Below are 27753 nucleotides of genomic sequence, written 5' to 3'. Positions count from 1 at the left end.
GGTTACTACTTTTAACTCCTGAGCCATCACTCCAGCCTCAGACAAGTTCTTTAAGTCTTACTGATAGTTAAGGGCTGGTGAGTGAAATAGCTTAGCAGATAAAGGTGCCTCGTGACTAGCCCTATGGCCTGAGTTCAATGCGCAGGACCAGATGGAGGAAGCAGAGAACTGGCTCCTTCAAGTTGTCCTCCATATGTGTCATGGAATCCGTGCATGCCTGCACAATGACATGCATGTATGGACATGCTCACTCACACATACAAAATAAATTATAATTTTTTCAAATTTTACTGAAATTTTGATTGAGATCACATGGAATGGAAGGAAAAATTTGGAGACATTGACATCTCTATAATAGAATTATCTCAACCAAGAATAGTGTATTTTCTAATTGTTCATATCTTTTGGATTTCTAGCAAAATGCTAGATTTATCCACGCATATATATCTTATTCCAGTTAAATGTATGCCTGAATATTTTTATCTATTGCATTTTTATTGTGTATGCTAGCTAGATAAGGAGTAATTTTACATTTTTATCTCTAATTTCATCACGTTTTCTGATTGGATAACCTATACTTTATAAGTAATGTTTTGTCTTTCCGATTACCAGTATATATACCTCATTTGCTAAGTGTTGGAGAACAATACTGCAGAATTGAAGTGGGAAATGTCAGTCTGGGATTGCTCTAGAGAAGAGCCTGGAGTTAAGCCCAATGACATTTCATCCTCTGAATTTCATTCTGGTTGCTCCATTAATCCACAATTCTTACACATTCCCTTTGGAGACAGTCTTGTTGTGTAACTCGGAGTAGCTCCAAACTTAGAATTTTCCTGCCTCAGCCTCCTGACTGCTTGAATTACAGATGTGAGTGACTATACTTGGCTTCTTGTTTGTTTTTCTTTGTGGCTTTGTTTTTATGCAATGTAAAAACTTTCAATATCTATGGCACTGAGATATCCCTAAGCTCTGATGCTTCAGTAAGGTTTTCTTTTCATTGCTAATGGAGTGGAAACTGGAGCCCTGGGACATACTAGACAAGTGTTCTACCACTGACTTGTAGCCTAGGCCCACTGTTTCAATAAATATGATGGCTTGATAGTTTAGTATACTATACAACTTCATTTTCTACATTCACATATGTTCTTTCTTAAAATTACTTTATCTTTTTAGATTTATTTATGTATACAGTGTTCTGTTTCATGTATCCCTGCAGGCCAGAAGAGGGCACCAGATCTCATTACAGATGATTGTGAGCCATCATGTGGTTGCTGGGAATTGAACTCAGGACCTCTGGAAGAGCAGCTAGTGTTCTTAAACACTGAGCCATCTCTCCAGCCCCTTAAAATTCCTTGCATTGTATCAAATACATCTCTAAGTCATTTCTCCCGCAATTTCTAAAGCATTCATATGGCTACAAGAATGCAATAGTTGCTGGATTTTACTTTTTAAAAATTTTTAAAAATTATGGGCCAGGCATGGTTGTACATGCCTCTTTTTCTGTTTGTTTTGTTTCTTTGAGACAGGGTTTCTCTGTAGCTTTGGAGCCTTTCCTGGAACTTGCTCTGTAGACCAGGCTGGTCTAAAACTCGAAGAGAACCTCTTGTCTCTGCTTCTGCTGGGATTAGAGATGTGTGTTGCCACTGGATGCTTGAGCATGACTTTAATCCCGTCACTCCAGAGGCAGAGGCAAGTGGATTTCTGAGTTTGAGGCCAGCCTGGTCTACAACTCCAGCTACAGGACAGCCAGGGATGTTGAACAGAGAAATAACAAAAAATTGTGTGTGTGTGTGTGTGTGTGTGTGTGTGTGTGTGTGTGTGTGTGTGTGTAAGGGTGTCTTTGAAAGCAAGAAGAGGGCACAGGATCTCCTGGAGCTTGAGTTACAAGGTGGTTGTGAGCTATCTGATTTGGATTCTGGGAACAGAACTCTGGTCCTCTGCAAGAGCACCAAGTAGCTTAACTGCTGAACCATTTATCCATCTCCCTTCATTCTTAAAAAAATGAAAACAGTATCTTTAATTATGCATACATGTGTGCATTTATGTCCTCAAACATGAGTTCAGGTGTCCACAGACACCTCTTATCTCCCTGGTGCTGGATTTCTAGGCAGTTGTGAGCCACTCAATGTAGGTATTGGGAACTAAACTTGGGTCCTCTGCAAGGTACAGCATGGACTCTTAACTGATTAGCCACTTCTTTGTACCCTTTTGTTTTTTGAGACTGGGTGTCATGTAACCCAGGCTGGCCTGGAACTTGCTACTTAGCCAAATGTGATTGTTAGTTTTCATTGCCAAGGGAAGACTTACCTTGACTATTAACAGCAGCATTTCATGGGCTGTGTTACAGGACTAAATAAAATGGAGAGAGCAAGTTGAACACCAGCACCATCTGTCGGCTTCATGACAGTGATAAACTGGACCAGCTGCCTCACATTCCTGCTGTCTTCACAGCCATCAGGATCTCCCAAAATGCAAGGGAAAACAAACCCCTCGTTCCTTATGCTGCTTTTTGTCAAGTATCCAGTAGTGAGAAAAGTAACAAATCTAGAAAATTGGTACTGCTAAGTAGGGCTGTTGCTGTGGTAAACCTACATGGTCTTGGGCCTTTGGAAATTATTTTTAGGAGGAATGAGGAAAAGTCTGGAACTATGGGCTAGAAAAGCTAGAATGCTGCAAGCAGAGCTAAACTGGCTATTCTGGTGAGCATGTAAAAGACCACAATGCTGAGAGAAATGCAGATGTGAAGGCCCACCTTGTGAGGTTTCAGAAGGTACCAAAACTCTAGAAGTCATTCTTGTTATATTTTGGTAAAGAATCTGACTGCATTTTACCTCCATCCTGAGAACATGAGTGAGGCTGAATTAAAGCCTTAGCCGGGTGGTGGTGGTGCACGCCTTTAATGCCAGCACTTGGGAAGCGGATCTCTGTGAGTTGGAGGCCAGCCTGGTCTACAGAGCGAGGTCCAGGAAAGGTTCCAAAGCTACACAGAGAAAGCCTGTCTCTAAAAACCATTTTAAAAAAGACAACAAAAGGAGTAAAATATAAAAAACATTGTTGGCAGGGGTGCTTTTTTTTAAATTTGTAAACAAATCTGGTGCTAAAACAGCAACTGTAATTGTTAAAGGAATAAGCTCCATTAAAAGGGAACCTCCTATAGTGCACTGGGACAGCAGAAAAGACAATATCCCACCCATCAAAGGCCCCATCCTGTGAAAATACGAATTCATTGAAAGGGAACCTAATTCCTAACTTACACAGAAAACAGGGGTTCCCTGTTCTAAAGCCACCACTTACGTACCAAGGCCACTACAGCTTTGTTTTAAGGAGGCCAGGGTACTTCTTGAGCTGACTAAATACAGAACTGGCAGCTTTGCCCACCTGGCCCTGGTTTTACAGGTAAGGGTACTAAGGCATAGGATGGTACCACAGAGATGAGGCCAAGAAATGTGTAGTATGGTGGGAATCCTGAGGAGGCCCTGATAGGTCATTGTGTGAAGCTATGGAGACCACAGATTAGTGAAGCTGCCAGGATCGTGGGGGGCAGGGGACTCCTGGGATAGAGTGCAGGTGGCCCAAGATAGGCTGTGTGTACTGGAAAGCAGCAGAGCTTGAAGTCTGGGACTACCCAAGATTTCTATAGCCTGGATGTTTTCATCATGAACCTCAGACGCCTGACAAGGAGCTGCAGATTTGATGTTTGCTCTGGTTTTGGTCTTGCTCTGGCCAATCTTTTGTTCCTTGGGCCACATATTTATCTTGGGCCACAGAGTACACAATTAGTATTTTGACTTTATAGGGGCTTGCAGTTGACATTGCCTTAGGTACCAGAAGAAATCACTAAAAGACTATGGACACTTTTTAGAGATGGACTGGATGCATTTTGCACGGAGATGAAAATGGGACGTTAGGGTACAATGTTATGATTTAAAGCAATGTGGTTTCGTTAAGTGTAGTTGACAAAGGGTAGAACTCTGAAGATTAATCTTACCAACTTGACTGAATAATTTACAATCACCATGGAAACATCTCTTTGGGGCTGTATATGAGCATGTTTCCAGAAAGCTTTAAGCAGGGAAGACCCACTCTGAACATGAATGGTACAATCACATGGGCTGGGTTTCTAGACTGAATAAAAGAAAGCAAAAGTGAACCCAGGCAGCTCAGTAGTTAAAGGTGCTCACTGCTCTTGCTCAAGAACCCAGACTCGATTCCTAGCACAACAGCTCAGAACTCAGCTCCAGTGGATCTGACACCCTATTCTGACATCTGTGGGGTCCCACACACACACGTGGCACACATATATGCAACCCAGGCACTAAAGCACATAAATGAAAAGTCACTTTGTGTTGGTTGTGCTGAAGATTGAGTCAGAGCCTCGCCTATATCTCCTAGCAATTTTTCACAGGGTTCTTCCATATTTCAGTAGCAGAAATTTGTGGTAATTAGCAAACAAAACAATGGGTTTCACGACATTTTGACCCTCTCTCTTCTCTGCTTGTATCCTCAGCAGATCCCATTCCACTTTCGTGTTATATGTATTCTAATGCCCTTAAAACACTTTCCCCACTTTGAGACCCCCAACCTCCCTAGTGCCAGGAGATTAGCAAGTAGCCTGGCTAGGGTTATAATTATCGTAAACAAGCTAGGGTATCTGCAGTCTTCCACCTTCCTTTTATGTTCTGTAATACTTAGTATAATAATTTATTGAAAATTGGCAAAATGTTTACTTAGCTTGTAAGGATTTTTGCAGAAGTCCTTTTTAAAAATGTGCATAGGTATTTTGCCTCAATGTTCTGAGTGTTAAGATTATATACCTGTGCCTGTATACTTATTTTCAGTAACAAAACCAAACAACCCCCCAAAGTATATTTCATTGAAAGCATCACCAAATGAAGTCTTTTTTAAGAAATGAAATTTATGAATCCAATTATTTGTGTACTTACTAGTTCCATTGCTCTGTAAAAAGCTAGCACACATCTCATCCTTGGAGGTTACACACAGAGTATAGAAAGAGAGAGCTTTTGGTGGCATGTTCATGCCCCTTATTCTTCTTAGACTAACTTTAAGTCAGGTACATATTTTGCTGAGAATCATTGCATTGATTTGAAGTGACTTTTAAAACAACATGGTACATTGTTTTCATACCTATATGGCCACTATATGAAGCAGAGTGCTTTACAAAGTTGACATTCATGCAGATGCTTGAAATTAATGACAAGAGATTCTGGTTTTAGTTCTGACATGAAATTACATAAGCTATTCAATATTTTCAGTCTCATACCAGAACTTCTAAACACATGGGCACATAGATATAAAATTAATTCTTGATTCAGAACCTTGTTTTATTTAAATGTGTTTTTCATGCTACAACACAACCTTTCAGAATCAATCAAATACATAATGTCAGTAGTTTCCTCAAAATTCTTAAAGACTCACAACCACAGTCAGTATCCAAAAGATCACAACACAGTAACTGTGGCATTAAATCTCCTTTTTATGCAAATCAAAGAAAAGCAAATGAAAGATTATCAAACTACGAAAAATCAGTGACATCATCATTTAGTATGTATATATCTCAACTCCCTAAACTTTCTCAACATTGGAGAGTTGCACCCTCCCCCCACTTTTTGAGACAGGGTGTCCCTGTGTAGATCTAGCTCTGTAGACCAGGGTGGCTTTGAATTCAGAGATCCTCCTGCCTCTGTCTCCCTAGCCTGAGATTAAAGGTGTGCACCACCGTCACCTGGCCTTTAAAAAAGAAACAAAGTTCCCCAGCAATTCTCATGCCATTGAGAGCTGGAAATCACTGCTTTAGCAGAGTGTCTAATTACACAAAAACATGATTAATTGAAAAGTACAGCACAGAGAAATTGCAGGCATGTGGTGGACAGACTTAGAAACCAACACACTCTGCTTCTGAAAACTTTTTATCTCTTCCACGGCTCAAAGATTACTAAAAGCACAATTTATACCATAATCCTACCAACTAAGGAAAACTACTACAGCTAGGGGCAGTAGAGCCAGCGGTAGAGTGATTGTTCATCATGCAGGAGACTTTGTTCCATCCGTAGCTTACAAAGATACCAGAAAACACAACCCAGACAGGACTTAGTCAATTATCATTAATCATCCATTCTTATAATACTATTTGCTAGTGAGGGAAGACTGAGATTTTAGGCATAAATAATAGACATAGTCTCAGGGCACTGGAAGAGGGTGAGAACTTCAGGGGCTGGATTTCTATGGTCTCATCCAGGAAAAGGATGAGAGGAAAGTCCACCTGTGGCAAGGGAATGAGCACTCAATGAGCCTTCTCATTTGAGCTCATTGATCTTTTCCCTTCAAACTGCAGATAACAGAACAAAATAGGAGGACAAATAGAGTGGGTCGTCAAGGAAAGTGTGGGTCTTTAGTTTTTACAGGTCAACTTTCCTTCACCATGGAGCTACTCACAGATGGATCATGAGAAAAGAGACCATTTTCATTTTAGAAAGGTTCATGATATGTATGCTATAGCAAAGGCTGGTTGTAGCGAAGTTTCACTTCAAACTTGCAATGATTGGTAAATTAGCCATTATTGTGGAATGCTTAACTTCTGCTAAAATGTAGATTTAATCCAATATAGTATATAGTATACCACTTTTCACATTTACTTGTAGGCCCTATATTAGAAGTAGGTTAAATTTTCATCATCAAGATATGAGAATATTCTTATAGCTACTACTAAAGCAATGAACTACGAAATAATTTCTTAGTATTGCTTTGAAAATATACCCCTAGACTATTAAAAGAAATTCCAACTCCATCCCAAGGCTTGTTTAACTTGGATTCTTCAGTCATCATCTACAGTCGGCTTAATGGTTACTCCTCTTCTTATCTGACCCCAACCAATTAAACTGCAAAATAAAAACAGAAGAAATCATAAGCTTTACACCACTGCACTGGCATCCCCACACAATCATCTGACAGACTGCTTTACCTGCCTACCTTCTAAACTCAGATGTGTTTCCAAAGCTGTTCCTATTTTTACCTAAAAAAATATTTTTCATTTTACATATCAACTGCAGTTCCCCCCTCACCAAAGCTGAGCAAGGTAACTCACCATAGGTGGTGGGCTCCAAAAAGCCGGTTCATTCAAAGCTGCTTCTTTATAAAGAAAGCTCATACTATTTTCTCAGACTCTAAAAACCAGATAGATGGATGCTAGGCAGCATGATAAGAAAATCAAACAAAGCCTGCTGTCGTAAATATACTAGGTTGGGTGTGGTAGCACTTGGGAGATAGGAAAGTAAGTTAGTTCATGGCTACATATTAAGTTGGAGGCTAGCCTGAGGAAATTCCATCTTAAACAAAAATTGTCCGTTGTGGTGGCTTATGCTAGCACCTGGGAAGCGGAAGAGGCAGAACTATCTATGTTCAAGGATAGTCTGGTCTACAAAGCCAGACCCATTCTCAAAGGAAAACAAAACCAAAGTGCTAGAGAGATAGCTTAATGGTGAAGAGCATTCACTGCTCTTGCAGAGACCTGGGTTCAGTACCTAGCACCCATATGGTAGCTCACAATCACACAGATTTGACATTTTACTCCAACTTCCTTGTGTACTAGGCACATGTGGTGAGCATACATTCAGGCAAACATAAAATGAAATAAAAATTAAAACAACAAAACAACTCCCCAGAAAGAACATATTTTCCTTATCCTTGTAGTCAAAAGAAGAAAAGAACCACCTGTTCAGACTGCTCAGATACACCTAAGGGCCCTTCAGGCTACCCAAATTACACCAATACATTTTGTGTTTGTGTGTCTGTGCCAGTGTGTGCATGCAAGCACATGCGAATAAGTTCAGTTCGTCTGTCGACCTATGTATGTGTTTTGCTTTTTATGAAAAGGAGTTTCACTATGTAGTTCTGGATGTGTAAAGCTGTTTTGTAAACCAGGCAGGCCTTGAACTCACAGAATTCCACCTGCCTCTGCTTCCCATGTGCTGAGATTAGAGACCTGTGTCACAACACTCAGCTCAGATTTAAAAACAAATCAAGCCGGGCGGTGGTGGCACAGGCCTTTAATCCCAGCACTTGGGAGGCAGAGGCAGGTGGATCTCTGTGAGTTCAAGGCTAGGTTGGTCTACAGAACAAGTGCCAGGAAAGCCTCCAAAGCTATAGAGAAAAACCCTGACTCAAAAAACCAAAAACAATCAAAATAAAACAAAACAAATCAAACCCTACTTCTCTATACTTGTCTTTGGAAAATGTTTTCTTTCCACTACCTGTCTCAGCAGATCAATGGTCTTTAAATACTATCAGTTGGAAAAATAAAGAGAACCACAGGAACACTGTCCATTAGCAGACTGCTTTCCACACCAGGACCTTTGCAAGCCATGGTGATCCATGCCTTTAATCTTGGCACCCAAGAGGCAGAGAGACAGATGGATTCCCTTGAGTTCCAGGTTATCTTGGTCTAAGAGCAACCAGGGCTACATAGGGGCTGCTGGTGTTGGTAGAGATAACATGGTGTATGTTTTAGACAAAAATGAACCAAAACTGACTTCTAGAAAGACCCCAAATATCCACAGGCAGTGACAAGATATTAGAAATTCTTTAGCACAGCACTATGACAGTGTTTGGAAGATTCATTCTGCCCAAGCCCTTAAGTAACAACAGATGAAGCAAAGTAGAACTCTGTTGCTGTAAGTTTTTAAATTAAAATGACAGTGGTACAGACCACTATGTAGAAAGGCATGGGAAGGACTCTGTAACTAATTTGGGAAAGAACACAGAATGAGAAATCAAAGATAAATGTGTGTTTCCCAGCAAATAGACCTGCATTTCTAAGAGTTTCCTCCTTACTGACTAACTCTTGGACAATTTGTTTTGTTTCAGTTTTTGGAGACAGGGTTTCTCTGTGTAGCCCTGGCTGTCCGTAAAGTTGCCCTATAGACCAGGCTGGCCTCAAACTCACAGAGATCCACCTGCTTCTGCTTCCTGAGTTCTGGGATTAAAAGTGTGTGCCACCACTGCTTAGCACCAATTTGTACATCAAAATAAAAAAACAACAGAATAAAACAGAATCTCGTGAATCTGTATTACTAAAGAGGGTAATCAAATAACAGGGAAATAATCCCAAACAAATGTTGACTGGTGGGATTGGCAGGGGGGAGGGTGCTGGTGGGTGGAACCACTGTTTGAATCAATACAGTCAAGTTCAATTCAAGCAAAAAATCATCAGTGAATGATAAATACAGGATCTCCCCACACATTTTTCTTCTTTCTTTTTTTTTGGCTGAGTGTGTATATGTATGTACTTGTATGCACATGTTAACTTTTGAGCTAGCCCAGGTTACCCACAAACTCACTATGGAGCTGAAGATGACTTAGGACTCTTAACCATGTGCATCCTAGATTTCTTATTAATTGCAAGGGTAACTAAGAGTAATAACCAAATAGCAGGAAGGTTGGATACCCTCACCACAGCAACAGTCAACTTCCAGAGAGAGCAGTCATGTACCTCTGGCCATGATTTCCTGAGAAGATGACAACCCCTAAGACATTCCAGGGGAGCCAGGCAGTAAAGACATAACATGACTACCCATATAAGAATTCCAGGGGAGCTGGGTGATGTCAGCGCACACCTTTAATCCCAACACCCAGGAGGCAGAGGCAGTCAAACCTCTGTTAGCCAGCCTGGTCTACAGAGTGAGTTCCAGGACAACCAAGGCACCGCATAAAAATACTATCTTGAGGGCTGGAGAGATGGCTCAGAGGTTATGAGCACTGGCTGTTCTTCCAGATGTCCTGAGCTCAATTCCCAGCAACCACATGGTGGCTCACAACCATCTGTAATGAGATATGGTGCCCTCTTCTGGCGTGCAGGCATATATGGAGTCAGAATGCTGTATACATCATTAATAAATAAATCTTTTTTAAAAAATCCTATCTTGAAAAACCAAAAAAGAATTCTAGGGGATTCAGTTCCCAACTCACTAATTAAGTGGCTCACAACCACCTGCAACTCCAGCTCCATGAGATATCACAACTCTTCCTTCCATGGACACTGTACTCATGTATACATACCACACATGCATACATGAAATTAAAAATTAAAAAAGAATTTCAGATAATATATAACTTAAATCTAACCTTAACTTCCAAAATCAGACAACCCCAAAAGCAGTCTATAAAATTACTTTCTATAGTTTTCAAATTTGTCAATGTCAAGTAAGAACAAAGGAAGGCCGAAGAAGTTCCAGATTAGAGATCAAAGAGACATGAAACACAAACATGAATTATTATTCTACATGGCAGGGTCATAAGAAGCATTATTGGGTCAAGTGACAGAACTGGAGGATGGACTATACACGTTGGTATTTTATCAATGCTAAGTGTTCTTTCCCTCTTTCCCATCATCAAATCAATTACATTCATCTATTTCTTTTGTTCGTACATGTGTATGCAAGTGCTGGGGTGCACACGTGGCAGTCAGGACAATTTTATGGATGTCAGATAACAACTTTTGGGAGCTGGCTCTGTCTTTAATTCCAACATTCAGAAAAGGTGGCTACTCAGGGACTATTGATCAAACCTAGAATGTCTTTCTCCATCTTCCCCAAGTGAAATGTTAAAAAAAAAAATCCCAACATTCAGAAGGCAGAAGTATGCAGGTCTCTGAGTCTGAAACCTGCCAGGCCTACAGTTGAGTCCTTGTTGCCCAAAACAAAGTTTATGAGGGGCAGACCTGGGAAAGGTTGGGAGGGAGGTGAGTATAATCAAAATACAATGTGTGAAATTCTTTGTTTCAAGACAGGGTTTCTCTGTGTAGCCCTGGCTGCACTGTCCTGGAACTCCCTTTGTAGACCAGGCTGGCCTCGAACTCACATAGACTGGGACTAAAGGTGTGCGTCACCACCACCTGGCACATGCGAAACTCTTAAAAGAACTAATTAGAAAAAAAAAAGTTGTGAAGTCCAGGGCTGATAAAAGATGGCTCAGGCAGATAAAGGCACTCATCAAGCCTGACTACCTGAGTTTCATGTTCAGAGTCCACATAGTGGAACAAGAAGTTGTTCTCTGACCTCCATAGGTATACCATGGCATGTGCGCACCTCTATACATACACACATCAAAAAACAAGAACAGAAAAAAAACCCAAACAAACAAAAACAAAGAATGGTTAAAAAGGGTACTTGTTGCCAAACAGAATTATCTGAGTTCAATTCCCGGAACACACAGGTTGTTCCACCACACACACCCCCACACACACACTAAATAAATGGAGGGAAAGGGAAACAAATACTGAAACATGATTCCCTGTTTTTTGTATAGCTTACATCTAAAACAAAGGGAAGCCAATTGAGGTATTTGTAATATAAAAGAATACAAACCAAGGCTCTAAATACAGCTTTCAAAACCATCTGAACAAAGGTGAGAGCTATAGCCACACTAACTGTTGTGTTCAAGAGAACTGTGTCCATATCTATGTCTATGTCTGTATCTGTATCTCCCACCAAGAACTTAAGCTCTTTAACAGACAGTTGGAAAGGTAAATACTTACCGCCAGTGTTTCTCAACTCTTCGGCTAAGGGCAATTTTTTCTCCTACTTCTGTGCACACGGGATTAGTCAAAACAATCTTGCCCAAATCAGCCTTGACAGCACTAACTCTTCCTCCTGTTGACAGGGATCCTATGTTGACCATAAGCACTTCATTCTTAGACAGCTTTTGGACCTAGGAAAATAAATTAGAGAAAGGGAACGACAAATAAGGAAATGTTCTCTGAAGAGTGTGGTGGCACAGAATTTTAAACCCAGCAGACTGATCTCTTGAGTTTGAGGCCAGCCTGGTTTACATAGTGAGTTCTAGGGGTTATGTTGAAAGACCCTGCCTCAAAACAAAACAAAGAGCCCCGTAACCCCAAACAAATAGGAGCTAGGCACTGGTGGTGTATGCCTTTAATTCCAGCACTTGGGAAGCAGAGGCAGGAGGATCTCTGTGAGTTCAAGGCCAGCCTGGTCTACAGAGTAAGTTCCAGGACAACTAGAGCTAAAAAGAGAGACCCTTTTTCGGAAAACAAACAAACAAAACCCTAAACAAATAAATAAACATGAGTTATCTAAAGCACTTACCTTTGCTGCTTTCTTGTCTCCTTCAGTTCGGACGCCCAGAAGACGTCTAAGTAGGAAATAGGAAATTTCCAGTTCCGTGAATATTTCAGGTAAAGCTCCAACTGCACCAAGCACTTGTCCCACCATTCTGTCAGCTCTGCACAAAGTGGGGTCGATCTTTGTTCCAACTCCTAATATAAAGATGTATTTGGCTTTACTTCTTATCTAAAACACCTTTGTAGTGTTTGTAGTCCCAGCTACTTGAGGACTGTTTAAATAAGGGACTTCAAGGCCGGCATGGGAAATATAGCAAGATTATAAAACAAACAAACCCAAATCCCCAAACTATATGTAACTAGTTACATATTTTGAATGCTAGGCCATCAAACTCATTTTATGCCAGGCATGGTGGCACAGACATGAAATTCCAACTATTGGAGACAGTGAGGCAGGAAGACCTCAAGTCCTAGCTCACCCTGAAATACAGAGCAAGTGAGTTCAAGGACAGCCTGGGTAACCTTGTGAGATTCTTTCTCAAAAGGAAAAAAGAGTGTGGCTGGAGAGATGACTCAGCGATTAAGAACACTGGCTGCTATTCCAGAGGACCCAGCTTCAATTTCCAGTACCCACAGGACAACTCACAACTGTCTGTAACTTCAGTCCCAAGGTACTCAATGCCTTCTTCTGGCCTTTGTGAGCACTAGGCATGCATGTGGTGCACACACACACCCCATCTATAAACATGAAAATAAATTTTAAAAAAAAAAAGGAAAAAGAGGGCTAAGGCTATACCTCAGTGTAGAGTACCTGCCTAGCATGTTCTAGACTTTAGGTCCAAACTCTAGTACTTCAAAACAAAATAGCCAGAAATAATTATTATTGCTAATAAGTACCCACCAAAACATACTTTAAAAATATTGTTTATTATTAATGTTTTTGCTTATTTGAGTGGGTGAGCAAGCACATTCACCTGAATCATACTGCTGCTCCAAAATGTATTGTTTATGGCAAGACCCTATGTCAAAAATTAAAACAGAATGGGGTAAGGGTATACCTTTATTCTCGGCACGCAGGAGGCAGAGGCAGGTGGATCTTTGTGAATCTGAGGCCAGCAGGGGATATGTAGAGACCTTTCTCAAACAAGCAAACAAACAAATCCACACCCCCCCCAAAAAAAAGCAAGGTGGCGAGATGACTCAGAAGTTAAGAGTACTTGTTGCTCTTGCAGAGAACCTGGGTTTGGTTCCCACAATACTGGAGGCAACTCACAACCTCTGAAACTCCAGTGTGTGTGGGGGTCTGATGCCCTCTTTGGCATTCTTGGGCAACAACACACAAAGGGCGAACACATAGCAAACAAACCCATACACATAAAAATAATTAGTCTGCAAAAAACCCAAACCCTACAATCTATCTTTACATAATACATTATTTATATTTCCTATGAAACATACCAGGAGTCTCCACAAATTAAAAGAGGGAGAGAGAGATAACAGGGAAATCCTTACCAATGAGACCACCTGGGGCTGCATACTGAAGATCATTATGTTCCGCAAAAAGTGATACAATTTTGGAAAAGATCGGTTTACACATGAGTTTTCCTTCACTATCTTTGGAAACAATACCAGGTCTCACTTCTATCTCCTGGCCTACCTGTAAACACATAATTAGTAGTGAGAATTTCTATAGAACAACACATTTACTATTTACCTACCAATGTTCTAACAACCCCCCCAACAAAACTAAAAGGCTATCTCTCTCCTCTAATTCCAAGATTACTATTTTTATTTATTTATTATTACTATTGTTTTTATTGGCCGGCAACTCACTAGGTAGAACAGGTTGGCCTTGAACTCAGATACCAGCCTGCTTCTGCCTCCCAGCTGTGTACTACCATACCAGGTTAAAATTACTACTTGGGTTTGTTGGACACATGGTCTCTATATAGCCCTGGCTGTCCTGGAACTCACTCTGTAGACCAAGCTGTAGACCTCAAATTCATAGATTCACCTGCCTCTGCCTCCTGAGTGCTTGAATTTAAAGGTGTGTACAATATTTACAAAAAAAAAAAAAAAAAAAAAAAAAAACCAACCCCAAAAAACAAAAAACTGACATGGAGGAGATAGATGGCTCAACAGTTAAAGAGCACCTGTTACTCTCAGAGGATCAGAATTCAGTTCTCAGCACCTGCATGGAAGCTCACAGCCATCTCTAACTCCCACTTCAGGGGACCTAATACCATCTTCTGGCCTACGTAGAGACATACATAGAGACAAAACACCCATAAATATAAAATAAATAAATGTAAAAACCACACCATATTCAAGCTGGGTGTGGTAGTTCACGCCTTTAATCCCAGCACTTGGGAGGCAGAGACAGGCAGATCTCTGAGAGATCTATAGATCAAGTTCCAGGACAGGCTCCAAAGCAACAGAGAAACCGTCTCAAAAAGTAAACAAACCAAAAAAAACCCATATTCAAGATCAGTCAACATGAAAAAGCAATTTTCACTGGGTGCAGTGGTGCAGATCTTTAGTCCCAGCACTCGGGAGGCAGAGGCAAGGGGATCTCGTCGAGGCCAGGCTGTTTAAGACAATGGCAGGCTGATGAGCTGGCCCAGAGGGTAAAGGTGCTTACCTCCATGCCTGATGACCTGAATTCACCCCCAAGGACCCACTAGATGGAAAGAGTCACCCCCCTGAAAAGTCTTACTTCCATCTGTGCATCTTACTTCCATCTGTGTGCTGTAGCACTCACATGTCTACACACATAACAAACATATACATAGTATAGCAATTCAAACCCAGTTTACCTTTAACACTCCTTTTAGAATACTACCACCAGCTACACCTCCCTTAAGGTCATCAACTTCACAGCCAGGTTTGTTGACATCAAATGACCTGATAACTAAAAGAAAATAAAACACAAATTAAAGCCATTCCTGTTATTGTTTTGTTTAAAAAGAAGAAAAGAGAAATTGCTGAGACAGACATATTGACTATAAGTTTATTATAAGGGCCGGCAGAATGGGGAGACTGAGAAGAGGAACAGGGTAAATGGCTGACCGCCATGGCCGGTTGCCATAGAGAGACAGAGAGAGTGCACAGAGCTCGGGACCGAGGAACAGAGAAACAGAGAGAGAGAAACAGAGAGCGTAAAGGGGCAGGGACTTATCTTTTAAAGGGGTCCTCTGCACCTGCGTGCAGACTTCTTTCCCATGGAACCTTGGGCTGACCAGGGTATTGCCTGAGTGGATTCCACCAGGTAACAGGGGCAGGCCAGCATAATGCCTGAACCTTTCATTCCTATTTATTTTAGATTTAGAAGACAGTCTTTTTCAAGTCAGCTTTTAAAAAAATAATCTAATACTATTGCTCTAATGTTTACTGAAGACTTGTGATAGGTATAAAAGGGTCTCCACCATGGAATATCATGCAGCTATTTGAAATTAATGTTAAAAGTATATATAATGATCTAGAACAGAGTCCATATATTGTTAAAGGAAAAAAGCAGTTATAAAAAACAACTCAAAATGATGATTCCACTGCCAAAAAGTTAAGACATGTGGCTTGCCCTTCATTTCTAAGGATTGTGCATATATATATATATATATATATATATATATATATATATATATATATATGGGGGCCATTATCCCCCCCTACGATCATAGCTATTTAGACAGCATTTACAACAAATTAGCTATTATGACTTAAGGCATACAGGGACTGGGAGTATAGAACAGTGGCACAGCCCTTGCCTCACATGCATGAGGCCTTGGTTATCTCCAACATCATCAGAAAAGTCAATCAATTAAGTACACAGGAGATTGTATGTGAATACATACAGTATGATACTTTAATTATGTTTTTTGAGAGAGGGTTTCACTTTGGGCTACATAGACCTAGAATTTACTACATACACCAGGCTAAACTTGAACTCACAGAGATCCACTTGCCTCTGGCTCTCCAGTGCTGGGATTACAGGTCTGCACCACCATGCTTGATATTTTATAGGATTTCTGTATTATATGGCTTCTACAATACAAATGTACTTTTAAACTTATAAATTCTAAGACTATGACTTATTCTTAGGTCACCCAAGAGCATGTCCCCCCAATAATCACACAAACAGCTCCAAATGAAGGCCTGGAATGGCCCTAAAACCTGCTTTGAAAAGGGTCTTACATCTTTGAGCAGCAACCACAGCTCAGTGAAATTAAACTTACTGGTTTTTCAGTAATAGCACAATGTTATCATTTATATGGAAACTCTAACATCACAACATGTTGTACTTCGCTAAAATACTGTATTACTCCATGTTGGTTGCATAAAATAGCATATACAAAGCAAAAAAGGCTCTGTCATTCAGCAATAAAATCATGACATTATTTCAAATAGGTTTTATGGATTTATCACCACCTCTGTGGAAAGAGAAAATATTACTAAACAACCTTGAAGGGGAAACAGTAATGTGGAGAAGTTCAGTTCAGTGTGATTCCTATCACTCACCAATGAGACGGGGTTCAGAAGTAAAGTCTCTGGGGGGCACTGGTATTTTCTTCACTATGTACTCACAGACGACTTCAATATTATATTTCAGCTGAGCAGAAATTGGAATAATTGGTGCTCCTTCTGCTACTGTTCCTACATTAACAAATTTCAGAAAGATCAAAATCTTTGGGTCTTACAAAACTTGGTCTATACAGCTGCTAGACAAAGTAATTAGAGCTAACAGAGACCTAAAGATTTCCACATAAATGCCAGTCAGCACGTAGAAAGTGGTCTGTTTATCTAGAAAGATGACAATATTCTATCTTTAGCTCAAAATGAATTTTGTCCTCCAAGGGGACAACTGCTAAAACTGTATCAACAGGTATATTTAACAAAGGCAAATGTTATGTTTAAAGGAATAAAAGAGGAATAAAAGAGCTCCTTCCCAGAAGGAGTTACAAGCTGAAAGAGTTCTAACAACATGTAATTAACCTTTCCATAAATGCCAAGAGGAAATTACAGACTCTTTGCTAATCAAAGACTGGCTGGCATATATCACATTTTTTAAAAATTAATTATATGTCAAGCAAACTGGTCAAAGAAATAGACCAAAATAATTATATTTTAATCAAAATGGATTATTCTTTTTCGTACCGGAATTAGCTTCCCAACAAGAAAAGGCTAAAACTAATTAGATGTCAACAGTAATAAGCATCAAGTCTTCTCTGAAAATGAACATGCCATGGTACTTGAGAAAGGAACTCTGCAAAGATCACTTTGTTTTTTGAGGCAGGGTCTCTCTATGCAGTCCTTGCTGGCCTGGAACTAGCTATACACACAAACATACTGGCCTTGAATTCAGAGGTCTGCCTCCCTGTGCCTCCAGGGTGTTAGAATTAAAGGTATGTGCCATGAGACCCAGCAGAAAGATATTTATCATTAAGGATTGGCAGGCAATGATGTGTATGCCAGGCAAGTACTCTACCACCGAGCTACACACTAAGCCCTTGGCATTTAAAAACTTAATCCGCTAGCATTTCCAAACTTCAGAAACTGCAGCTTTAATTTTGCATATTAAATTCAGGAATATAGGGTGGAAGAGATGGCTCAGTGGTTATGCCCGCTCTTTCAGAGGACCTGGGTTCAATTCCCAGCACCCACATGGCAGCTCACAACTGTCTGTAACTCCAGTTCCAGAGGATCTGACACCTTTACACCAATGCATATAAAGTTAAACTATTTCAAGGCCGGGCAGTGGTGGTACACGCCTTTAATCCCAGAACTCGGCAGGCAGATCTTTGTAAGTTCAAGACCAGCCTGGTCTACAAGAGCTACTTCCAGGACATCCTCCAAAGCCACAGAGAAACTCTGTCTTGAAAAAAACCAAAATAAAAAAGAAATATATATTTATAGTCTTAGCAGGATACTATCAGGTCACTAACAAGTAGCAGGTAGAAAAAAAACATTTATGAGTGTTGTATTAAAGCATGTAGGGGACCTTGGCAAATTCCATGGCAGACAGTGAGAAGTTTTATTAGAAAGGGGAGAGGGGAAAGAAAGAGAAAAGACGTAAAGAGACACAGAGACAGAATGGAAGAGAAAAGGGAGACAGGAAAAGTCCTGCCTACCCCTTCAGGGAACAGTGGGAAAGAGAGGCGGAAGTGGGGGTCTTTGTTTTAAAGGGGTCCTTTGCACCTGCATGTAGACTATACAACCATGGAACTCTGGGCTGACCAGGGTACTTCCTGAGTGCATTCTGCCAGGTGACAGGAGGCAGGCCAGCATATTGCCTGAATCCTTAAAATGATACCTAAATTTACTTTGTTTTAGATACACCATATTACCTTCCACAGTGATCCTCTGATTTATTAGGTATTATAGTTTCTTACCTTGTACAAATGCGAGAATCTGCTCATATTGTTCCTTAGCCTGACTTTCTTTTACCAGATCAATTTTATTCTGTAAGATCAAAATATGCTTGAGTTTCATGATTTCTATGGCAGCCAGGTGTTCAGAAGTCTGAGGTTGAGGGCATGATTCATTGCCAGCTAGTTGACAGAGAATAAGAAAGATTCATAATAACTAGAAATATCCAGACCATGCAATTTCAAAATAGTAGACCATTGGTTATGAGGGGCTAGAGAGTCTAATTGGTCAGTGACTGCTTAATGGGCAGAGTGTTCACTTTTGTGGTGATGAAATTTCTGAATGTACTTCCTCTCACTGAGTTGTACCCTTTAAAAAATAAAATGGGAAGCTTTACATTATGTACATATTCTACTACCAACTTTGCTTCGTGGCATGGACCCCATGATGACCACTGCTGCTTGGCAAAGTCCCAGCATCTATGCAACATTGCAAACCACACTTCCCCAGTACCTTTTTACTTTCATTTTTAATGATTCTCAATATTAATGCCCTCCCCTTTGGGAAATTTTGTGTGGGCTTTGGTAAAGAATTAAAATGCGCACAATGGAAGCCTCTCTAAACAATATAATTCTTTGGAAAAAATCGCTGCCACTATGGAATCAGGAACCCCATTGTGTCCTCCTAATTACACCAAGAACAGGAGAGTTTTACTAGACACAACTGATCCCAAGGATGATGCCTACAATCCAGATCCAGAGCCTGAGGCCATTAAGGGCAAGAGTTTGGTTAATAGAGAAATCAGAATGGTATGGGAAGACACATCAGGACCTTCCCTTTTGGGAGCATTATGGGGGGAGCTGGCCCATATAGTAAGACCAAGAAGCATCAGAATTGTTTGCTCCCCAGAAGTCCTTTCCCAAGGTCAGGCATTTGGATAAGGGACTCCATTCTCTTGGAGGCTTGAAGAAAGCTCCTGATTGATAAAGCAGTCATTTTTATCTCTAGCAAGCAGAACTTATGGCCCTTTCATTAACATGACTGGTGCTTATTGTCAATATCAAGCTAGCTTCCTCAACTCCTGGTCTCAAGCCACATCCCAGCTCACGTGTCCCTTGTCTCTAGTTTAATCCTACGAGCAACTATACAGTATAAAAGGTGTAATCTCTTCTCAATAAAAGGCTGCTGGCAGCCAACCTGATTCACCCTCAGGTGGTGCCCCCCCCACATGCTCTTTGGGACCCGAACCCCTCCTGCCAAAGAAGGTCCCCAGCACTTCACTCTGTATCTGCATTCACTGCAGCCTCACACTCCTGGTCCTAATCAAGAAGCCTCCAATGAAGCTCAGGCTTTCTACCTCAATCTAGTCTAGGTATGTTCTGGCAAAGTCAAGCTCAACTTCCTATGAGAAGATAAAGGTTACTCCTTAACCAAGGGAAAAGGCTGTAAAGACAAGAACGATAGGCAAGTTTTACCCAGTGTGCTAGCAATCACCTTGCCCAGTCTGTTGATGTGTCCTATACTATATCCTCTTGCATACCTAAAAATACCATTTTCACATCTGTCAAATCCCTTGCTAGCTCACATAAGGAAGCACAACGTTAACTTGGAAAGCTTTAATGTTGTACCACACACCATGGCAATTACTGTGAATAAATAACAATTACGCATCTACATACATGGAGGGGCAACTCACAACATACATATATGCCCAAACACATAAATTTTAAGTGGAAATAATATATGTGAAACTACATTCCTTTTTGGATATTGTAAGACCTCTCAGAAGCCACTGTGGGGCCCAGACCAGCTTGGGTACATTGCTGCCATGGCAGGCTTAATAAAAACCAGCTAGAAAGTAAAGCTGAGTTTCAGTTTACTGGCAAGTAGCACCAGGTTCCAGGAAAAGCTGACACCACCCAGGGAGGGCCGGCATCTAAGGGGAAGACACCCTAGAGAAATGTCAGCCAACAAGAGCCTTGAACCCTGAAAATCCTCTTATCCAACCTCTACTGTGATAGAAACCCTAGCCTGCCAGGGCTGGGCACTCTCTGCTCTTAAGCTCAAACTTGAATAAAGACTTTGCTTTTGCATGAGTATGGCCTCCTTGGTGGCTTTGGGGGACCCCATGATCTGGGCATAATAGCTATAACCCCAGGACTCTTGCTTAGTATTCTGTTTGTGATATCTATTAGAAGGAAACATCATTCTGGATGACACACTGCTATTTATGCTTCACTTAGGTAATGTAATGGATATGGCCTCCAAAGGTTTTAGTTCTTCCTCAAATACTCCACTCAAATTTAGTTCTTTATTGGTTTGTTCAAATCAATTCTGATGAATTTACCTATCAACAGAAGAGCTGCATCCATCACTGCTGCACCGTTCAGCATCGTAGCCATCAAAATGTCATGTCCAGGACAGTCAACAAAGGAAACATGCCTAACAATTGAGAAATAACAATCAGCCTTAAGACCAATCACAACTACAAGCAAACTGTAGATTTCTTAAAAGTTAAGTCACATGGGAACTAGTTCTCATTATTAGAAAATGCAGACTTTGGGTCTCATGACTCTAGTTTCCATAGGTACTGGCACCCAGATAAGCATATCCAAACATATAAATAAAAATAAATATTAAAAAAAGAGAGTGAGGATTTGAAAAAAAAATACATTGTCCCAAATACCACTACCCTGAAAAGCCGGAATTGTGCAACTGAAGTGAGGACAACACTGCTCTAAAATGATAGTATTCAAAAGTCATGATTTTTGAAGAATTTACTTTTCAAATCTTATTTTAACTTCACAGAAGACAGAAGAGGATATCAGCGCACCTTGAGCTGGATTTAGAGGCACTTGTGACTGTTGGAAACTGAACTCCAGTCCTCTGCTTAAGAATAAGAGCTCTTACAGCTGGATATGGTGGCTCACACCTTTAATTCCAGCATTTGGGAGGCAAAGGCAGGCAGATGTCTGAGTAATCCAACAGCTGGGGCTACAGAGAAACCCAGTCTCAAAACAAAACAAAAATGAAAAAGTGTTCTTGGCTGCTAAGTCATCTCTCCAGCACCAGAATCATGGCTTTTGGATTTCATTTTTTTGTTGTTGTTGTTGGTTTTTCAAGACAGGGTTTCTGTGTAGCTCTGGCTGTCCCTTGAACTCACTCTGTAGACTAGGCCAGTCCAGAACTCAGAAATCCGCCTGCCTGTCTCCCAGTAATGGGATTAAAGGCATATGCCACCATACCCAACTCAGAATTTTAAAAATTTAAAATTTTAAAAATAGACCAGGTGGTGATGGATGCCTTTAATCCCAACACTTCGGAGGCAGAGGCAGGAGGACTTCAGTGAGTTCAAGGCCTGTCCTGCTCTCTAAGACAGCCAGAACTGTTACACAGAGAAGCCAAATAAATTAAATTGTAAAAACAAAAATGTATACTCATACTGCCATGATCTAAAACTACAGCCCCAAGACCAGATCTGGCCCACCACAACTCATATATGAACATACTGTTTATGTGTGGCTTTGTAATAGAAGAACAGAGATAAGCACTTGTAACAGAGACTCTAAGGCCCACAAAGCAGAAATTTGCCCTTTAGGAAAGAAGTACCCTTTATCTTGGATTAGTGCTAGAACCACAGTGAGATAACAGAGGCACCACAGGCACACATTTAAAGAGGAAGCCTAAACAGTAAAAAGAGACCTTGGAATACAGATCAGTGGTAAAGCATTTGCCTGCTAGCACAAGAGGCCTTTGGTTCAAACCATAGTGCTAGAAAAACAAAACAAAACCCTAAATGCAATACTTGGACAAAGGAAACTAAATTTCAAAGTTAAAATTAATACCAAATCCATAATGATCAAAACCCCAACATTTTAAATAGAAAAAGGATCATACACCTTGCCAACCCTGCCATCTAGGCATAGTGGCGAACACCTTTAATCCAAGCACTTGGGAGGGAGAGGCAGAAGGATCTCTGAGTTCAAGTCCAGTCTGGTCCACAGAGGGAAACCTTGTTTTGTAAAACAGAAAACAAAAACCCAGAGACAGAGCCCTGGGGTTCAAGCTTCGAGCTGAAGATCAGAAAAGCAAAGCAGCCAAGCCAGAAGATTTTCCTCTATCCAGCTGAAATGGCAATCCTGTCTCCACGAATCCTCAAAGGGAAAAGCTCTCAGATTCTGTCTCCTCCTCCTATTCCTTTCTCCACCCAGCCATATCATTCCTGTCTCCACCTCCCCAGTGCTGGGACTGTGATCCCAGGTGCTGAGATCACCTTCATGTGAGCTGTTCCTTTTAGGGCTGGATCAATTTTGTGTAGTCAATATGGCTTAGAACCAATTAAGATCCATCTGCCTCTTAATCCTGAGTCCCCAGATTAAAGGTTTGCACCACCACTGCCTAGCTTCTATAGCTACTAGTGTGGCTGCTTTGCTATTATGATCTCCAATGGCCTTGATAAACCATAAATATATCACTACAATCCCCCCTTTTTGTCTAATGCAAAAAGAAAAACTACATATAAGTATATACAATATATTCAGGCAATAAATTCATCAACAATGCCTAGTCCATTTGCATTTCACAAATTCAGAGAAAGTACTCCATTATCTATTCCATCTTGGTGAGTCCAAAGTCTTGTACCTAATTCATTTCCTATTCTAATTTGCATTATCAAACTATCTTTATGTCTCTCAATTTTATATACTTTACATTTCTTTAGTTTCTTTGAGTCTAATAAGCAATGGAAACTATAACTATACTACCTAGTCTTCAGCTCCCTCAGAGAGCTGACAAGGAAATATGAACTGAGTAAGCAGGAAGTACAAGCAAGCAACTTCCAAAAAGGGGGGAGAAATGACAAAAACATCTGGCTGCCTAGACAGTCATCCAAAGGTTCCTCTGCAGCTTTGGGACACCCATCTTCAGCCTATAAGCCTAGCAGGCAGGCTAGCCATGGCTACATTTTGAGCCCCTATCTAAATGAAACAGAATCCTGATATCCTGTTCATTACAATTTCTGAATTAATTTTAAAAATTGTATTAACGTGAGGCTGGAGAGATGGCTCTGTGGTTAAGGCATTGGCTGCTCTTTTGGAGGACCCTGGTACAATTTCTGACACCCACACGGTGGCTCACAACTGTCTGGAACTCCAGTTCCAAGGGAATGTGGCACCCTCACAGACATACATGCAGGAAAATACCACTACACATACAAATTAAATAAATTTTAAAAATGAATGTATTAAAGTATTTATCCTGATTATTGAGATTTGTCTTCCCTCTACCTGTAAATTTTGGCCTGAGATGAAGACCTGACCCTGCTCTGATCTAAAATGGTCTTGTGGACTTGTAATCCCCAAATATGTTAGTAACTAGATACCATCACCCTCTGGTAAAGAACCAACATGTGCAATCATATTCAGAAAATTGTTTGAAAACAAGTGCATTTATTTTAAAGAAGTAATTTTGGTTTCATTTCTTTCTCATCTAACAAACAGAAATGACACTATTTAAAGCTACTGAGTTGTTTTCTCTCCCAATACTTGCCTTAAACATTTTTGTGTGTGTGCGTGAATGAATGTTTTATGTCTGGTGCCCTCAGAGGACAGAAGAGGTGTGGATCTTCTGGAACAGGAGCCACCCACAGGATGCTGGGAATCAAAACTGGGACCTCTGCAAGAGCAGCCAGTCCATGTAACAACTGAGCCTCTCCAGCTCCCTTACGCAATTTTTTCAGCTTATAGAACTTCTTTTTATAAGCATTTAAAATTAAACAAAAATATTTTATTTTTCGATTACCATTATTGTATAAAATAACATGAAATAATGGAAAAACAATGAAACTATCCAGCAATTAAGTTTAGAGTTCAGTATCTTAAGTACTTTAAAAAGCACAATGCATGAGACAGTGATTTAAAAAGCATAAAGTAGTTTTTAGCATAAAAGTTACCTGACTAATTTGAAGTTCCCTTTGGTCCCTGGAATGTCTGTAGGAAACTCATCTGGTGTACTACTTCCACAGGACCTGTAACATTCTGGTCTAGGACAACTTGGGTCATCAAGTTTATAAATCTGAAAGTTTCAATATGATAGAAAAAAGGAGTAACTGGATTTGTTACCTATGCAACAATTCAAGTTAAATAGTTTTTAGTTTCATTGTACATAGATCACCTTAGCATTAGCATATCCAAGCTTGATGGTAATGTTTCTTTCCAGTTCATTTTTGAATCTGACGGTGTGAACTCCAGAAATAGCCTTTACCACAGTGGACTTCCCATGAGCTACATGACCAATTGTACCTATTGACAAAGTACATCAAAATTAACTTCTGCATATAAGTACATCAAACAATTTTTTCAAATAGTGTTGAGCAGAAAAACAAAAACAAAAACAAAACAAAAAAAAAGTGGCCAAGCGGTGATCTCGAGGTCGTCGAGGCTAACAATGAAAAACCCTATTTAGGGAAAACAAAGAAAAAACCCCCCAAAACTAAAAACCCTAACCATACACATCAAAGTAAAACCATCAGTGATAGGGCTAGTGACATGGCTCAGCAGGTAAAAGCACTTGTCACAAAAGTCTGAAGACCTGAGCTCCCAGACAATGTAGTAAACAGAGATAACAAGTCCTGAAAGTTGTCCTTACTCCAACACATGTGGATGAACACACACACACACACTAGAAATAAAATTGTTTAAAGTGAATTCAATCCCCCCTCCATATGCTCTTTTCTATTACAAAGTTCTTCTCAGACCAACTTTGGTAGAATATGTACTTGAGAGGAAGAAACAGGATGGATAGTTTGAGGCCAGCCTTGAAAAAAGAAAAATACTCAAAAACTTGCCTAACTTGCCTATCAAGAGCAGGGGGCATGGTGGATCTCTGAGTTCAACACCAGCCTGATCTATACACACAGTTCCAGAACAGCCAGGGCTATAGAGAAACCCTGTCTCAAGAAACAAAACAAATCATCTCTTCTATCAAGAAACATCGAAGCATACCCAGTTAATATGGCAAACTCTGACACAACAAAGAGCACACTTATAATCACAGTACTCACAAGTCTGAGGCAAGGGGATTGCCTTGAGGTAGAAGTCAGCCTGGGCTACACAGTGAATACCAAGCTAGCCAAGATTAGGGTTACATAGCAAGTCTGTCTCAAAACTTAAAAAACAAACAAAACACTAAAAAACAGACCACATCACATTTTAGACTCAAGCAATATACTTCAACAGTTCTAGGTGCCAATTAGGAGGGAAAGAATTCTACTCAATTACACTTATATATCAAATAAAACTTCCATAAACTGCCCTTGTATGACAAGAAGAATGCATTTTCACTTCAAACTTCTCCTACCCTATGATTACATACTACCTTGTACTATTAAACCTGTAATACTTATATCTAAAAAAAAATGTAGCAACACTGTTTACAAGGGCTCCACAACTTTCTTTTTGACACTGTACTGTTCAAGCCAATCTTCAAGTAAACTCCCATATTATTCAAGAATTACACAAAGGAAGAGGTGAAAATTGTAAGTGACCAGCTATCTTACCAATATTAATTGTAGCTTGTCTGCTGATAACTTCATGGGAAAGTGGTGTCAACTTGGTGACGTCCTGCAGTGAAATATTTCAAAGCATAATCAATAGAAACCAGATTTTTTTCTTTGACTTTATAGTCCCCAGATACAACTCTGCCCTGTATATGCAGCTATTTTCTCCTGCTAAAGCGTCTTTTCCCTTAACATACTAAGATTGTCACACAAAACAACTCCACTCACTGATAAGTCTGGAGATGAGAGGTCATCTAATCCTGGAGCCTTGGCAAGTCCTCAATTGTACAACACAGTGGGCAGTGTAGTCCGGTCTCCAATTCTTTACAGACTGAAACCTTAATGACTTTTAGCAATTTCATGTCTCCTGCTGGCCTCCAGTTCGATTTGTAGCCAAGAGTGACCCTAACTTTTGATCTACCTGTTTCCATCTCTTAAGTGCTAGGATTACAGGCGTGTGCTTATTCGCTTCTGGTGATGGAACTCAGGGATTTATGCCTGCTAATAATTGCACGCTACACAATGAACTCCATACTCCTTAATCATATTTCTCACCAAAGCTTAGCCACACACTCCAGGAGTTCCAAATCTCAAAATCGTTCACCAGTTTGGGGACTAGGCAAGGTACTGGCTGCGGAGCTGGCACGCCTTAGACTCTAAGACTTACAGGGTCTGGGACAATTCTTTTACCCCACGCTCCAGCCACCCGGGCACTGCCTCATCTCCACGCCCTCCGAGAGTCCTTTCCCACGCCCGAGTTCATGGTGCATTTCTGCCGCAAATCGAAAACTCACCAATGTGGCGAGATCCTGTCGGGAAAGATGTGGCTGCCCGAGAGTCACTCCAACCTCACCCCCAGCCATCTTGCTCAGAGAGGAAGGAAATGGCTCGGCAGCCTCCTGACATAAGGTAGGCAGGCCCCCTTGGGCGGAGCGAAGGAGGAGCGGCGGGAAGGCGGGCTACGGTCCAGACTTGGTAAAAAGGATGACAAATGCGGCACTGATCTTACTGCTTGGACTTCTTTCTGTTTTAATTTTTACAGGACCTACCTGCAACCTTACTCGAAAACACGATACAAAGTTTCGGAACGTATGCCTTACGGTCCTGTTAGATTTTTGTGCAGGCAAAACTGAGGACAGCCCCAGGATAGGCCCCTGGGAGGGTTATTAAGGCGACACAGCGCGCAAGACAGAGAAGCCATTTCCGTTTCCTTTTGGTACTCCCCGGAAGAGTTTCCCGGGGTCTGGGCATTTTACCAAGGATATAAAATGAGAAAGTGGAAATTTCTCTTTTATTTTATTTCATTAATTTATTTACTCGCTTTAAGCATTTCTATTATCTAATAGAGCGGTATCAGCTCGGAGTCCTCTTCCGCCTTGCTTGGGCTCTGGCTCCAGAGAACGACACCGCGTGCAAAGTTCGCCAAGCTCAAACCGCGCGGTCCCCAGCGAGCTCGCACACCGCGCCCTCGAGCGGAGATCTGGGGAAGTGCTCAGGGTCGTATTGGAGAAAAAAGTCCCTCCCTTGTTCCCTGGGAGAAGTTTCTAGTGATGGTGAGGTGGTGCTTGGTGACGTCAGTTAGTCTGCATCCGCGTGAGAAGAACGCCCCCAGCACTTTTTTTTTCTAAAGCTGAACCTAGGAAACCCTCTTTTTTTAAAAAAAAAAAAAAATCTGTATTTAAAAATTGAAATATCTTAGAGATTTTCTTATTTTTTCATCGTCTATTAAAAAGTGATATTT

The 27753-nt window shown here is 40.7% G+C and overlaps 1 protein-coding gene across 1 annotated transcript; it reads right to left on the bottom strand.

Moving 5' to 3' along the window:
• Positions 1-5312: 5312 nt before the first annotated feature.
• Positions 5313-26961, bottom strand: Eif2s3 (eukaryotic translation initiation factor 2 subunit gamma). The gene is made up of 12 exons (XM_027431862.2): positions 26807-26961; positions 26013-26076; positions 24629-24756; positions 24408-24529; positions 20805-20899; positions 18481-18639; positions 16610-16744; positions 14911-15005; positions 13607-13751; positions 12120-12289; positions 11549-11721; positions 5313-6896 (listed from the first exon to the last, which is right to left on the bottom strand). The coding sequence occupies exons 1-12, from the start codon at positions 26873-26875 to the stop codon at positions 6833-6835; spliced, it is 1419 nt and encodes a 472-aa protein (XP_027287663.1). The 5' UTR covers positions 26876-26961; the 3' UTR covers positions 5313-6832.
• Between the last annotated feature and the right edge of the window lie 792 nt (positions 26962-27753).

The sequence above is a fragment of the Cricetulus griseus genome, chromosome X, assembly GCF_003668045.3.
Source record: "Cricetulus griseus strain 17A/GY chromosome X, alternate assembly CriGri-PICRH-1.0, whole genome shotgun sequence".
Lineage (NCBI taxonomy): Eukaryota > Metazoa > Chordata > Mammalia > Rodentia > Cricetidae > Cricetulus > Cricetulus griseus.
Note: the sequence above shows the minus strand (reverse complement) of the source record. Positions and strands in the feature narration are given on the sequence as shown.

Coding starts and splice junctions, on each gene's coding strand:
- Eif2s3 (XM_027431862.2), bottom strand. CDS start 26,875: ATGGCTGGGGGTGAGGTTGGAGTGACTCTCGGGCAGCCACATCTTTCC. Junction 18,640..20,804: donor TGCAGCTCTTCTGTTGATAG/GTAAATTCATCA, acceptor TCTGTCAACTAG/CTGGCAATGAATCATGCCCT. Junction 6,897..11,548: donor AGAGTTGAGAAACACTGGCG/GTAAGTATTTAC, acceptor TTTATTTTGCAG/TTTAATTGGTTGGGGTCAGA.